At 49.4% G+C, this 15,837-nt stretch overlaps 1 protein-coding gene across 1 annotated transcript; it reads right to left on the bottom strand.

Annotated features, from left to right (window-relative positions):
• Positions 1–4,661: 4,661 nt before the first annotated feature.
• Positions 4,662–6,232, bottom strand: Fate1 (fetal and adult testis expressed 1). The gene is made up of 5 exons (XM_045139970.1): positions 6,127–6,232; positions 5,748–5,875; positions 5,370–5,476; positions 5,156–5,234; positions 4,662–4,793 (listed from the first exon to the last, which is right to left on the bottom strand). Exons 1-5 carry the CDS (start codon positions 6,230–6,232, stop codon positions 4,662–4,664), a joined length of 552 nt encoding a protein of 183 aa, XP_044995905.1.
• Between the last annotated feature and the right edge of the window lie 9,605 nt (positions 6,233–15,837).

Here is a 15,837-nt window from a genome sequence, read left to right as displayed (position 1 = left end):
GGAAAGAGAGAGAGAAAAAGGAGAGGAAAGGGAAAAGAGAAGAGAAGAAAAAAGAAAAGAAAAGAAAAGAAAAACCACACCTTTTCCTATCACCCTCCCTGCCACCTTCCTGGGAGAGGACAAAGATGTAGGTGCCTCAGGACAAGCCCTCCTGATTCCATTTGGCTGCTTTGATAAGAGACACAATTTCCCTTCACACAGGCATTTTCCTTAGCACCCCGGGGAGCCACAAACAGAAGGCCCTCTCTTAATCCTGGCTCTAGGTCTTCGCAGTTTCCATGGCCGCTATCTAGCTCTGACTCCCATAGATGCCTCTAGCCGGTCGCCGTAAAGAGGGGCCATCCGTTTGCTCACCAGTCAGACGGCTTCAGTGGCAGAGTCCTGTGGCCACAGTCAACATCTGTTGACCAGTCCAGGTCACTTCCAATCAGTGACAAGCTCTTGGGGGCTCATGAGCACTGACACCTACATACAGATATTTCCTGCTTCTCCTGTGGCCCAGGCAAGGGGTATCTGCAACCCCAACAAGAAGCCACAGCTTTCTGGTCACAGCCCTGCCCCGCCTTGCCTGATGCCAGCAGAGGAAGCCGGCAAAGATACACCAAAGTTCATGTCCAAGCTGGGTGAGCTCAAGAGCCTGCCTTGGGACGCCCCCGCCCAGTGGAGAATCTTCTCGTGCAGCGGACCCTGCACACGGCAGGCTGGACACCCGGATACTCGCTTGCCTGGCTGTGAAGAGCTTTTTCTGCCTAGATCAGATCTAGCAGCTGGCCCCTCCCGAGCTCCCCAAGGGGCTCTCCCCTGCACACAGCAAGGGCAGGATTTTGTGTCTGGAGACTGAAGGCTGCCAGCTCATGGCCACCAGGCAGCTACCTTGAGGTACTGAAAGAGTCCCAGGCAGCCCAGATGACTATAGGCCAAGTCAGGGAGAAGTTGACGAGGAGAAAAATACAAGGTGGACATTGCCAGAGAACAGAATCCTCTAGACTTAGCTTCCCAGAGAAACGGGGATTTGGGCACAAAAGGGGCAAGAACCCTGGTAGTAAGCCTTTGGCTACTATTCAAGAGGCCTAGATTCCAGAGTGTTCCGAAGTATACCAGAGCTCTGCCACAGCCTACATGCTGCTGACCTTCTTTCTCCAGCTGCTCGGGGGGCCACCTGAGACAGGGGAGCTGGAGTATTGAATGTCAGCTTTGGCTCCGGGCTGGTGGAGGGCTGGGGGTCAATCTTGTGAGGAGAGCATGACCAGAGGCTTATTTTCCACACAGATGGTTTGAAAGATAAGCCCTCAGGGAGGCACCATGGGAGAACTAACTGACAGACCTGACTGGGCACACAGACTGGGGTGCATACAGGTATTTATCACCTGCATAGACCATCATGTGGAGTTTGCAGGGACACATGCCAAGCCAAATACGGGTGCCACCTGTGTCGAAGACCTTTGACATGGGGGAGGTAAGGGCTATGTTGGCTAACGACTGCCTTTTTCAGGACAGTGTGCCCATGCATGCATGGCATGTCTAGTGAAATGTTTTGAAAATGCAATGTGAGCCGGGCGCGGTGGTGCACGCCTTTAATCCCAGCACTCGGGAAGCAGAGGTAGGAGGATCACCATGAGTTCGAGGCCACCCTGACACTACATAGTGAATTCCAGGTCAGCCTGAGCTAGAGTGAGACCCTACCTTGGAAAAAAAAAAAGAAAGAAAGAAAGAAGGAAGGAAAAAATACAATGCGCATGGCATACAGAAAGTCGTGGTGAAGACTTTGATGGGAGGAGTAGTATTTCTACAGAAGACACACACCAAAGGCCCAACAGGCATGACCACAGCCGGGAATCCATGGCGTGGAAGGTGCTGGAAGCTAGCACACTGTCAGTCACTCACCGGCCTAGGTCTGAGAGTGAGAGGAATACAGCGGGCAGGGGCTGAAGACAGTTCCCTTCCGGAGACCCCTGATGCCTTGTAGGGGAAGCAGGCATTTGGAAGGAGGGCAGATGGAGAGGCGGTCAGGGCACAGCCCAAGGCTCCCTCTGAGCTCACCTAGCTCAGGAGATGCTCCTTGGAGGGTGGGGGGAAGCACCAGGCTGTTTGTTTGCAACTCAGCTAAATTGCTCCCATTGGGGGACCTCTGTTTCACAACATATTTTCAACCGGAGTTTTTCTGCAAACATATCTTGTCTGAGCAAGCACACACACACCCACTCGGGCCCCAAAGGGACAACGACTTGACCTATCCTGGTTACAGCCCTCTTGTCCCCCCCCCCTTTTTTCTCCCCTGTGAGGCACAGTTAGGGCAGAATAAAGGGGAATCCTTAAAATGACTGTGGGCAGGCCTTTAGTAACTTTGAACCCCACTGCTCCCCTTGTTGGGTCACCCACAGCACCCAATGCAGTAGAGCGTAACGCTGGTGGCAGGAAGCGCCACGGTCCGCCTCGGTCTAACAGGTGGGCTGCTCCACATACCCGCGTCCCTCAATGCTCTCTATGCATTTTGGGGCCCTTCTCTGCCCTGAGGCTGCAAAGGGGAGCGGAGAATACTGCCAGAAAGCCCCTAAGTCCTGACTCTAGCTTTCCAGAGAGGCTTGGGTCTCCAGGGCCCATTTCAAGGGGCTGGGAATTCTCTTGGCTCTCCTGACCCAAAGTACTTATGACTGAGCACTGTTTCCCTATTCTGCACGCTTCCTTTGTCACCCCATTAACCTCTCTGCTCCGGGACAGGAGAGTGAACCCGTCTAATGTCTCTTAACTGATCATCGGAATGGAGGAACACATCACCACGCGGGATGGCACTGGCCTTATCTCTCCCCTGCTCCCTCCATCTCTCTCCAGTCCCCTGTTCCCCCGCCCTCTTCCTCCTCCTCCCTCGGCTCTGAGGCTTGCTTATGCTCACTTGGTATCTAGTAGTACACTCTCCTGCCTTTATAGAGGGAGAACTGACGACAGATTAGGAGGCCTAGGGAAGGTCCGCTCAGTCCCAAGGCCAAGGTGAAAGTTCTAGATTCCCACTCCCAGAGAGATTTTTGTATGAATTACTTTTGCATCACTGTGACCCAAAGCCTGACTAGAAATTAATTTATTCATTATACCAGTCTTCACATGGTCTAATCATCTATGGAATCACCGTCAGACACTCCCAGAGGTGGATTGTACTAATTGAGGTGTTTTTAAAAGTATTTTATTTGAGCAGGGCAGGGTGGCATACGCCTTTAATCCCAGCACTAGGGAAGCAGAGTTAGGAGGATTGCTGTGAGTTTGAGGCCACCCTGAGACATAGTTAATTCCAGATTGGCCTGGACCACAGTGAGACCCTACCTCGAAAAACAAACAAACAAAAAAGTATTTTATTTGGGCTGGAAAGATGGCTTAGCGGTTAGGCGCTTACCTGTGGAACCTAAGGGCCCAGGTTCGAGGCTCGATTCCCCAGGACCCACAGTAGCCAGATGCACAAGGGGGTGCATGCATCTGGAGTTCATTTGCAGTGGCTGGAAGCCCTGGTGCGCCCATTCTCCCTCTCTCTCTCTCTCTCTCTCTCTCTCTCTCTCTCTCTCTCTCTCTGTTGCTCTCAAATAAATAAATAAAAATAAACAAAAAAATTAAAAATATTTTATTTACTTATGTACTTATTTGAGAGTATGAGAGAGAGAGAAGGAGAAAGAGGCGCACCAGGACCTCTAGCCACTGCAAACAAACTGCAGACATATGTGCCACCTTGAGCATCTGGCTTTATGTGGGTCCTGAGGAATCTGTGTCCTTGGGATTTACAGGTAAGCCCCCTAACTGCTAAACCATCTCTCCAGCTCCTAATCTAAGTGTTTCTTAATCTACTCAAGTTGGCAGTAAAAACTATGGGTTACTGGTGTGTAATGAATTCCCTGGTCCCAGGGAAACGGGCAGAAGCCCGAGCTATGACTGTGAGGCTGTGGATAATGGGGCCTGGGTCACCGACTCCAGAGCTCCGGAAGGCACTTGTCTCCAGAGAGTGTGCAGGAAGCAGGCCACCCCCTAAACTAAGACTCGGGAGACCCTCACCCAGCCCCAGTCCTTGCTGGAAACCCCCAGGCACATGTTTCCCATGTCTCCTGGGCAGATGGAAAGGTTTCTGATCCCTTCTCGGACCTTTCCTTGGATTGAGTCCTTACATTCCCTGTAAAACTTCTTCCTCATAAGCCGTTATTGGCATGACGCCCGTGTGAAACTGCCTGGAAGTAAGACTGGGTGGTTAGGGAGGGGCAGGCAGAGAAGAGCACCCGGGCAGCAATGACTATGGCTCCATCCAGAGGTCTGTCTTCCAGCGCACCTCACCACCTCACTCCACCAGTGCCGCAGGTGACCCGGATGCAAGAACGTCACACACAAAGTTTTGTTGCAATAGACTTTAATTGAGCTGGTCTCTGAGCAAGGCCTGGGACAATGCGGATGAAAGCAGGGGAAGATGATAAAGGGACGACCTGCCCACCAAGGATCGGAAAGATGATAGCGGGTCACAGAGGCCAGGCCTAAGGAGGCCTGCTCTGCCGAGGAGGGGCCGTAGCATGAGCTCACCCCCAGGGAGGAAGAAGAAAATGGCCCTGCTGGGCACTGCAAGAAGGGTGGGCAAGGAGGGAGCAGGGGCAGAGGGCGGAAGGAGGGCTGCAACGACTCCCGTGGCTCACTATGGAGTCTCACTGGCGCAGCCACAGCCACAGGTTAGCTAAGCACATGGTCAGCAGCAGAGCGAAGAGTATCGTCTCCTTATGGTACCAGGTGGCATCCCGGTTCTCGAGGGCACGCAGACGCCCAGTGATCACTTGCATCTGCGGAGAGACCAGAAACGGGGTTGGTAAGCAGGGTTTTGATGGGAAGGCCAAAGCGCAGGAATATGGGCAGGTGTGGTGTTAAAACAAAAGAATCTTGGCTGACTTTGTTTCCCCTTCCACTTCCTTTGCACTTCCCTGATTCCCTTCCAGTATCGCAGGCACACAGGGACCACTGAGGGTACGCATTATAGGATGCCCGGGCCATGGGATCTGGGAGGAGGAGAAGGGAGCCCAAATTCACTTCAGGTGCTAGGGTAAGGCTATGATAACAGCTCTGCAAATGCAGTGGGTGGCCTTACCCAAAGGTGTCAAAACCAAAGCACATTGATGTTGCCTGCACATGCACGTCACATGCTCACCTGCCTTCTCATGACTTCCATCTCCAGTCCGCTGAGCTCTTCCAGGCCAATCTCCGCCACAATATCCGCATCCGGGTTGCTGGGGGGGAAAGACAGGGTCACAGCTGCCCATAACCTCAGGCATGCCAGGAAACAAGCAGTACCTGGAAGGCCCCTGCCTCCCGCACCCGCAGCTGCTTCCTAGCCTACGCTGCCAAGGCCCTCCAGCTTTTACCGCTCGTAGGGGAACCTGGTGCCTTGGAACATGCCAGTGTACTCCTGGGAATGGGTATCACAGTGGATCTGTTCTCTCGACATCCGGGGCATCTGCAGCTGGTGTCCCTACAGAACCGAAGGAAGAATCACTCCCGGTCACCTGCTCATGCTTATCCGCACCTAAGGGTCCAGACCCAGCACTATACCCTATGGGAATCGTATGATATCAACCTTTTTGCCTATTGGCAGCACCTCCCCCTCAACAACGCAAGCCACAGGACACCCTTGGCCTTTCACTGGAATGGCGTGCCCTCATTTGCCTGGTGGGCACACAGGAGCATAGACAGGCAGGAGTCCCTACAGCCACTATCCCCATCCCGAGGGTCCCAAAGAGTACCCCTTTCTTGGGACGGGAGCCAGACAGAATCCAAGATGAGTGGCCCGGGGAAGGTCCAGGAGCCTTTGCTTCCATCCTCAGTCGCCTCTGGGAGATATTCAGCAGCCTGGGCTCACACTCCACTGTTTCTAGAAAGAAGAACGGTTGTATCCCAATGTACCTTTGGAAGTTGTACTAGGACTTCCTGGGCACCAGACACAGCAGAGGGAACTTCTAAACTTCTCAGGAATCACTCAGTGCCCATTCACCGCTGATCTGATCCCAAGCCTGCTTAGTCATTCATTCAGCAGTTCAGTCAATATTCACTCAAGGTTCAACTCTGGCCTAGCCACGAAGAATGAGGGAAAGCGTGGCCAAGGGCACATCAGCTAATCCTCACCTGGACTCTCTGACTGTTCTTGGCTCCGCCCAAGGCTTCCGGTCCCCAGGTCTTCAGCTAGGGACATTTCTATCTCTTCTTTGAAGTTTGCAGGGCCTTCTGCCATCAATGCCAATTGCTCCTTTGTAAGGGTGCTCAGGTGGAACACACGCGGAAGGCAGGGCTCCGAAGACTACCTCCTCCAAGGGCAGAAGTGCCAGGGAGATATATACCTGCCCATGGGGGAAGAGCCAGCCTCTGTCTCCGGGCTCAGACCTTGGACCAGCTCCTGATGTTCCTGCCGTATCTTGTTGGCTGGACCCATTGTATTCTCCTCTGCTATCTGTGAGCAACATAGGAGAAAAGATAGCACTCCAAGCCTTCCTTTTTTGCTTGTGAGAACTGCTCTAATTCAATATCCCTTGTTGTCACTGCTTAAGGGTATGTGGGATCCACCTTCCACCATCTCTAGGGAGAGAAAAGGACTGGCACAGGGCCCAAGCATTAGTCAATGGCCAAAGCTGAATCAGCTCCCAGCAGCCTAGGGCAATCATTTATCAGAAGGGCTATGGCATACTATCAAAAGGAATTCCCTGGTCAGCACATCCTGCCTCCCCAAATCCAGACTCCCCGGGAAAGGGAGATAGCCTTTTCTGATTTGAGTCCTGAATAGGAACCATGGGATCCAAAGTAAGAAAGAACGAGGGAGGAGAGGCCTGTGGTCGCTACTGGAGCCCCCAAGGTCCCTCAGCCTGTGAAACCTGACCGAATTCTCAATTCGCCCTCAGTTTCCCTACTGATTAGACCAGATACGGATTTCAGCTTTGCTAAGGCCCAGGTCCCCCCTTCGTGCCCATGAAGGAATACTGTAAGTTTGGACGCACAGATATGTTGCAGCCATGATTAACAGCCGCAGTCGACTTGAAATGAAGGGCAGTCCACTCAGTCACCTGGTGGTACTTGATCAAACCGCTGAGGACTTTAAGAGCCAACGCTGCTATTTCTGGGAAGAAGAGGGAAGTTTCTCAGGACTGAAGCATCAACTTCTGCCTGAATTCCCAGACGGCCAGCTGCCCCGCAGGTGCGGGAGCCAATTGTTTGAATGAAGCTTTATAGACTTAGGCATCTGCATGGAGACGCATTCATGCATCCTGTCTGCTGTGCTTCTCTGGAGAGCTGCGGTTGATGCAATTACCAGTGGTCAAGGCTCTATGGAGCAGCTCCAGGGGCCCTGAGGAAAGAGGAGGCTATTTGTCAAAGGAAACAAGCCTAGCTTGGCCCAGCTTGGAAAAGGAAGAGAGAGGCAAAACAAGAGGAAGAGATGGAAGGAAGGGAGGGAGGGAGGAAAGGGAGGAGCCCGGACTAGCTCAGAGAGGGTGGCATGGCAACCCCCAGCCCACTTGTCCAGCTCAGAGCTGACGCAGGGAGGCCCTGGGTGCATTCCTGAGGCCTGGGAAAGCTCCTTGTGCGCGTCTTGCAGCAGGTACCACATTAAACCCGAGCTTCCTTTTCTCTCCCCCCTCGCTGGCCCCCACCCGAGAAACTGCCTGGGACAGGAAGTAGCACTGAGGAGTTCCAGAGGCCAGCATCGCCATATCGAGTGAAAGAACGACAAATACAAGACACTGCCCACAAATGTGAACTTCAGAGTTGTGTTTCTTTCTAGGAGTCATTATTGGTGTCTCTATTATATTATTCCCTGCAAGATCTGCAACATAACACGAAAAATTAGTCACGGACTATCTGAATTCATAAATGTAACTGGACAACCTATATTTTAACAATCCCATCATGTCCTGCCCTTTCTCCTGAACTTCTCAAGATTTACTGCTGAATGGTCCTCTTCTCTGGGCCTCAGTCTGCTTGATAGGCAATGGGACAATAATCTCCTTCCTAAACAGTAACTGAATTAAGAAGTCAACCGAGCTACAAGGTGGCTTGCCACATGGCCTTGTGATACTTTTCCCAGGCCAGATTTCCCTCCAGCTAACAAGTGGCCTTGACCCACTGGGACTTCCTGGGAACAGGAATATGGGGCCCATGTGCATGTGGAGGCACTGCCCCCTGGTGGCACTGGAACCCTTCACCTGAAGCCAAGCAAACACTGCCCCCCAAGTCACCCAGGAACCCTACTATTTCACCTCCTTAGTATACTTTCTTCTCTTGAATTGGGTGTCCAGAATGGTTGAGAGATGATAATACAATTTGCTATGGGACTTTGAACTGGCCCTATAGTCCCCAGCGAACACATTAATCTTTTCACAATTATATCAACATCACAATTTCCTTCTGAGTTGGCTCAAACTTTCAATACAACCATTTTGAAAGGTCTCCACTGTCCGTTGGCCAATATTCTAAGTGCAAAGGCCTAGGGCTCTGACAAGCCTTGCATGGTACCTGGATCCAGGATGGGCATGGGCGAGCGTGCTTGGTAGAGTAAGGAAAGCTCATGCTCCAAATGGCACTCTCCCAGAAACTGAGTCCAGGAGTTCTCATGTAGCAGTTCCACGGACGTCTCAGGGAAGAAGGAGGACGCCCGAGCACTTGTGGCTTAGAAGTGTGTCTGTATGTTTGCAGTGTGTAGAATGTTGCACAAATGAAATCTTAGAAAGAGATAGATGCTGTTCTCCAACTTAACTTTTTAAAGTTGTCGCGTTTTTATAGTTTGTGAGTGTGCGCTATGACATATCTGTTTCGATCGGAAAATAACATTTAGGTGGTCCTGGTCTTCCTCCTTTGAGGCATGGTCGGTCTCTTTTCTCTTGTTCTTGCTGTTGTTGTTGGCTTCTGGGCTTGCCATGAGCTTCTAAGCTTCCAGAAAATTCCCCTGTCTCTGCCTACCCTCTCACTGTCAGAAGATGCTGTTTTCCTGATGAACCGGATACCAGCACAAGGAGGAAGGAGACCAATACAAAGAAAAATCAACTCCTACCAAATCAGAAAGCAGAGACCCAGAGGCCCCCAACACCTCATCATTGAAGCAGACCAAAAATGAACCCAACAAGGCTCAGGGAAATTTTGGGGAAGAGGGGCCAGAAAGAATGTCAGAGCCACATGTTGGGTCATGACATGCAGAGACATTTATCCTACCCATAACTGTGGGCTATCTCCACAATGCACGACCCATATACCTCAACAAGGAGGGGCCAAGGGGAGGGGGTAGGTCACAGATGAGCCTAATAATGGTACCAAACTGACTGTATTTGTTGAATACAAAACTAATTAATAAAAAAAATTTAAAGAAAGCTAACCAAAAAAAAAAAAAAAGAAAGAAATGCTCTCGAACTTTGTAAAGGGCATCATTAGAATGGATGAAAGATGATATCTATCTCGTTGTTGCTTTAATTCTTTAATTTAGATTGCTTTAATTATGAATAAACCTGAGCCATCTTTCATTTGTTTATTGATTTTCGTATTTCTTTCCTGTGAACTAGCTGCTGGAGGGCTTGGATCTTTATTAAAATAAGAGCTGTTTTATTAGCAGAAAGGGGTGGGGGTGAAAAGCTCTCTCTGCCTCCAAGCCAAGCTTCTTCAGAGGAAACGTTTCGTTTTTTTTTCCTTAAGGTGGTCTGGATCACACAGCTCCCACCGGGGACCAAAGACATCTAGTTAATTGCATGCAAGTTTCGGTTGAACCCTGGGGGGCCTCCAGTCCCTACACAAAGCAGGTGTGTAGCTCCACACAAGCTGCTTTTAGCCTGTTTGCCTGGCAGCCTATTCTGTGTCTGTCTGTCGGTCCGTCTGTCTGACTGATTGTCTCTCAAATCGTCCTCAGCATGTGGATGATGCGCTCAGCAGCATAACAGCTGGAAGAGGCCAGTGGTGGGAAAGCATTATTGGGTACAGGTAATAAGGCACTGTGGCATGTTAGACAAGTTGATTCTCAGCCCTCTGACCCACGGTTTCCCATCTTCATAGTGAAGACTAAGCTAAAGCCATCTGCAAACGGTGTTTCATGGTTTCTGGGAGGTGCACTGGCCTAACCTGTGCCTCCAGGGTGACCCTAGACTCTCTTCATGCAAAGCAGACTGCTCTTACCACTGTCTTTTGGATTTCCCTAAACCAAAGGTCTTGAATAAAACCCCCAAAGCCATTGGGTGCAATGACTTCCTGTTTCCAAGCCCAGACTCAGGCAGCTGCAAGCTCCCCATCCAAGCCAGGGACTCCAGCAGCCCAGATCTTCCAGGCTTGCTAATGAAGCTTAGAGAATGCTAAACAATTCTCCTTCCAGCCCCTGGAAGCAGCTGGTGCTGAGGTCATCCTTGGGGACCCAGGCCTCTACCCCCACTAGACAGGAAGGAAAAGGACAACTAGTGGGGCCTCAAAGATAGGAAGTAGGAACAGAAGGACACAGGGACAAGATGAGGAACTGGACCTGACCCGGGGAAGGAAAGGCACATTTTGAGCAGATGGAGGGAAATAGGAGGTGACAGGACCCTTTGCGTGATTTTGATTCTTTTCATCCGTGAGCATGAGAGGTTGTTGCAACTTCTAGTGTCTTCGTCAATTTCTCTTCAATATTTTAGTTTTCATTGTAGAGGTCATTCATCTCCGTGGTTATATTTATTGCTAGGTTAATTAATTAATTAATTAATTAATTGTTTTTCGAGGTAGGATCTCACTCTAGCCCAGGTTGACCTGGAATGCACTCTGTAGTCTCAAGGTGGCCTTGAACCCACAGCAATCCTCCTACCTCTACCTCCTCAGTGTTGGAATTAAAGGTGTGCAACACCACACCCAGCTTATTGCTAGGGTTTTTTTTTTATTGTTTGATTGTTTTTAGACAGGGTGTCATGTAACACAGACTGACTTCAAACTATGTATCTGAGGATGACTGTGAGTGTCTGAACCTCCTGCTTCCACCTCCCAAGTGCTAGGATTACTGGTATGGGTATGTGCCATCACTGCAGGCTTATGTAGACTGGGAATCAAACTCAGAACTTGGTATATGCTACACAAGTACTTTACCAACTGAGCTACATCTCCAGTATGCCCTGGGCATTGTTTCAAGGTTTACAGACATTATTAGATTAAGAGAAGAAAGCTCATTGATCTCTTGCCATATGGAGGGAAGGAAGGGGGTAGAGAACCCATGTGGAAGAAGGGGTGAGGGGGCTCCCCTTGTCTCAGCACAGGTGGGCTAAGAAGAGGGAAAGCTTACCAGAACCTGGAAGATCAGGATTCAGCAAAGAGCCCCCTAGGTATTTTATTATTTGCTATTAATGTGAATGGAGTCATTTTTTTCTGATTTTCTCTCAGCATACTTGTTATGCTATATAGAAAAAGTGCTGATTATTTTCCCTTGATGCTAAAAGACATAAACCAGACTTGCATACTTGAAATGACAATCTCACATGTTTTCATGTGTGTGTGTGTGTGTGTGTGTGTGTGTGTGCGTGCTGTCTCATGGCTGACACAAAACACTGGACTAAGTGCAGCTTATGGTAGGAGAGAGTATATTTCCAATTTACACTTTTGAGAAGTTTCGGTATAGGGGGGAAAGTATGGCAAGTGCAGACAGCATGGAGGAAGGAAAGAAAGTAAGCACTGGCACGTACCATCATAAATCCCAAGACCTACCCCAGCAATACACCTCCTCCAGCAAGGCTCCACTGGTTGGGAATCAAGTATGAGGCTTGCAAACACATGAGGCTATAGGGATGCTTTACATCCAAACATCTCCATCTCTCTCTGTGTGTGTCTCTCCGTGTGTGTGTGTGTGTGTGTGTGTGTGTGTGTGTGTGTGTGTGTGTGTAAGCAGTAGGAGCACTATTCAGGAAAAGGAAAGAGACTAGCAATATAGTAATGGGAACAGGAGAGGGTAATTTTTAAAATATTTTATTTATTCATTTATTTATTTTTTAGAGAGAGAGAATGAATGTGCCAGTGCCTCCAGCCACAGCAAATGCATTCCAGATGCCAGCACTACCTTGTGCACCTGGCTTACCTGGGTATGGGGAATCGAACCTGGGTCCTTAGGTTCCACAGGCAAGCACCTTAACCACTAAGCTACCTCTCCAGTCTCAGTAATTGGCTTCTTTTTTTTTAGTACATTTTATTTATTATTTATTTGATTTATTTACAAGTAGGGAGAGAGGTGGGGAGAGAGAGAGTAAAAGAGAGAGAAATGAGCACACCAAGGCCTATCACCACTGCAGCTGAACTCCTGACACATGAACCACTCTGTGCATTTGGCTTTACTTAGGTACTGGGGGATCAAACTCAGGCTGTCAGGTCTTGCAAGCAAGGCTTTTAACCACTGAGCCATCTTTCTTGCCCACAGTGAGGGTAATTGTTGTAAGAATCACTCAGAGGCTGTGTGGTACTGTGAGTGTATGGTCCCATAGACTCAGGGGTTTTATTAAAATTAAACTTGTAACTTAGATTTCTAGCTGTCTGGAGGAGGGATCACTGGGGAAAGATGTGATGGCGGCCCAAAAGTATGGAGGGCAGGTTTATGGTGACTGATGCTGGTGTTTGATTGCTGAAGTTGTTTCTCTGGGAAGCTTCTTCCACCATGGATGGGACTCCCCTGGATGTATAAGCTGAGATAAACCCTTCCTCCCAGAAACCGTGTTGCATTTGGATGTTCATCCCAGCAATGTGGAACTGGGATAGGCTGCTTTTGCTAAACAGTGCTGATTCCTCACCTGGGCTACAAGGTGACTAAAACCAGGACGGAAGCCTGGCATCTCCGTCTTCGTTTTGTGTCTTTCTCCTTTACTTTGAATCTAGCTCCAGCTTACCTCTGCATAGGCATGGTCATTGTCCAAGGAGTGCCTGTCCTACCTGACTTAGTTCATCCCCCTTCAAGTTGGAAGGCACAGAGACAAGTGATTGTCCTAAACCTGTAGTCACCTTGGATTCCAGGAACAGCAGAGCCTCACAGGACAGGCCACCCCCAACATGGGAACAACTATATATGATGCATCTATGATGCACATTATCTTATAGGAACCAGATTGGTCCCATATGATGAGGAAGATAGTGATTATCAGATTAACAATTTAGGGGATGACCTTGCAAGAGCCAAGCTGAGATAATGGTGGTTGAAACCACACCTTGACCACGATAGCTTAATTTTGCACACCTATTGTCCCCTGCCCTGATTCTTCTTCTACTTAAATCTAAACCTCAAATCAGCAACCTAAAGAGGAGCTCGGTGTCAGTAAACCCTTTTATCTGCTTCTCTTTTCAACACACTGATTAAACCATCTGCCTTTGCTTATCTCCATTACTCATTTTATTGGTGTAGTGTGGTTGCTGGAGCTGGGCCTTCTGCCCTGAAACTCCCATTAAAATTGGCATAACCCTACCTCCAAAAACCAGCAAAGAAAACTGGGCTAAAAATGATCCAAGTGTATGACACATTTAAATGCAAACGTACATTGACTATTTAAAAAGCAATTTTAAAATAAATAATTAAAACACCTTGTACTTAAAAAAAAAAAAAAGCTAGTAATGCCACCTGGAGCAGCCATTAGAATAGCCCAAATTCCCGTGGGCACAGAGCTACCTCAATTTCTAGCTTTCCGTCTCATTCAGCATGACTGTTTGGGCATGCTAGGAATAGGGACAAAGTCTCTGTCCTCAAGGAGTTCATTTGCAATGGGAAGAAGGCATCAAACAGACTAGAGGAACCATGTCTTTGAGGACAATAGGAATAGGCTGGGTGTGGGCCAGGCCTGCCTCTTTGGGAGGATGGTAGGTGTTCATAAGAGTTCTGCCAGTGAAAAAAAGACAACCATTGTCCTCAGCTCCTGCAGCCTCTGACTGCATCTTCAGGAACAAATTCCCTGCCTGTCATAGCAATGCAGATTGACACCAATCCTTCCTGGCATGGAGGGAAATCTCGAGTGCAGTGGCAGAGAGGAGCTGCTCCACTGGACTAGGACACAGTCAGCCAGCCACAGCCTTGGCTTACACGGCAGCATGTCAAAATGGTTGCCAAGATGCTAAGTGGTCCCCAGCAGTCTAGTCTCCTTTGTTCATGGCCAGAGGCCATTCTGTTGGACGTCTAGGTCCCTCTTGGAAGGGAGGTTGCCTCAGCCGCTCTGAAGGAGCTGCCAAGGAAAGGGTGATTTTGCTCTTCCTGGTCGACTGCCTTGGGGGTAACTCTGGATTTCCTGTCTGAAGGGCAGAGCTGCCACTAAAAGTAGCAGGCGAGCAGATGAGGCAGCTGTCTAGTCTCTGGGGTAGCCAGCTCCTGTCCCTGCCTTCTCCTACTTCCTGATTTGTCCTTCTCTGCAGGCCCAAGACTCTACGTGAATCGTACAGTGCCTGGTGTCCACCATCTTCTGAGAGGTGGTCCCTGTGTGAGCAATCTTTGGAGTCAATGGGGAAGAGCCCCTTAGCTGCTCCTCAGGAAGGGGACTGTACAAAGTGACCTTCTAGAACCCTCAACCACATGGTAACTCTTCAGACAGAAATTCAGCTTTCAATTGTTTCTGTGCCCAGCGGCTGAACTGTGACATGTATGTAAAATCCAGGATGGTCAGAGGGCAAAGGAAAATGGGCAACAATAGTGAAGAGGTAGAGGAAGGGGTGCCAAGGGTTAGATACTGGCCAGCTGCAAGGCGTAAGCAGCATCTGCTCCCCCCAAGCTGTAGAGAGCTGGCGCAGCAGAGGTGGAAAGAATACCCAAGGGGGAGATGCAGCCCTGGGAAGCTACAGGTTGTAAGAGAAGAGGCTCATTGCTGGGACAAAGGACCTGACAAAAGCAACTTAAGGGTGGAAGGGTTTCTTTGTGACTCCGGCTTTGAGGACATGCAGTCCATCACAGTGAAGCCATTAGCTAGTCACATTCATCCACAGCCAGGGAGGAGAGAGATAAATGCTGACGCTTAGCTTGTCTGCTCCCTTCTTCCCTTCTCCTCCGGCTGGGCCTCCTGAGCATGGGACGGTGCTTCCCACATTCAAAATGCGTCTCTCCTCCTCGGGAAAACCTCTCTGAAATGCCACAGGAATGTCTTGGAGGTGGTGCTAAATCCATTTTTAATTTTTTTTGTTAATTTTTATTTATTTATTTGAGAGCAACAGAGAGAGAGAGAATGGGTGCAAGAGGGCCTCCAGTCAGCCTCAAACTGGGATCCTTAGGCTTCACACGCAAGCACTAAACCATCTCTCCAGCCCCCAATCTTTTATTGTTAAAGACAACCTGAAGTGTGTTTTTTAAAATATTTTTTATTTATTTATTTGAGAGCGACAGACACAGAGAGAAAGACAGATAGAGGGAGAGAGAGAGAATGGGCACGCCAGGGCTTCCAGCCTCTGCAAACGAACTCCAGATGTGTGCGCCCCCTTGTGCATCTGGCTAACGTGGGACCTGGGGAACCGAGCCTCGAACCGGGGTCCTTAGGCTTCACAGGCAAGCGCTTAACCGCTAAGCCATCTCTCCAGCCCTGAAGTGTGTTTTTTTTTTAATTTTTTTATTTATTTTATTTATTTGAGAGAGAGTGAGAGTGTGTGTATGTGTGTGTGAAAGAGGCAGATAGAGAAAGGGTGCACCAGGGCCTTCAGCCACTGTAAACAAGGTCCAGACACATGTGCTCCCTTGTGCATCTGGCTTACATGGGTCCTGGGGAATCGGACCTGGGGTCTTTGGGTTGGCAGCCAAATGCCTTAACCACTAAGCCATTCCTCCAGCCCCTAAATCCAATTGAATTGACATGAAGGTCAACCTTTACAACTCCCATCTGGGAAGTGGGCATTCTTCCTAGTATCCTACTGTTT

Source organism: Jaculus jaculus, chromosome X, assembly GCF_020740685.1.
Source record: "Jaculus jaculus isolate mJacJac1 chromosome X, mJacJac1.mat.Y.cur, whole genome shotgun sequence".
Taxonomy (NCBI): Eukaryota; Metazoa; Chordata; class Mammalia; order Rodentia; family Dipodidae; genus Jaculus; species Jaculus jaculus.
Note: the sequence above shows the minus strand (reverse complement) of the source record. Positions and strands in the feature narration are given on the sequence as shown.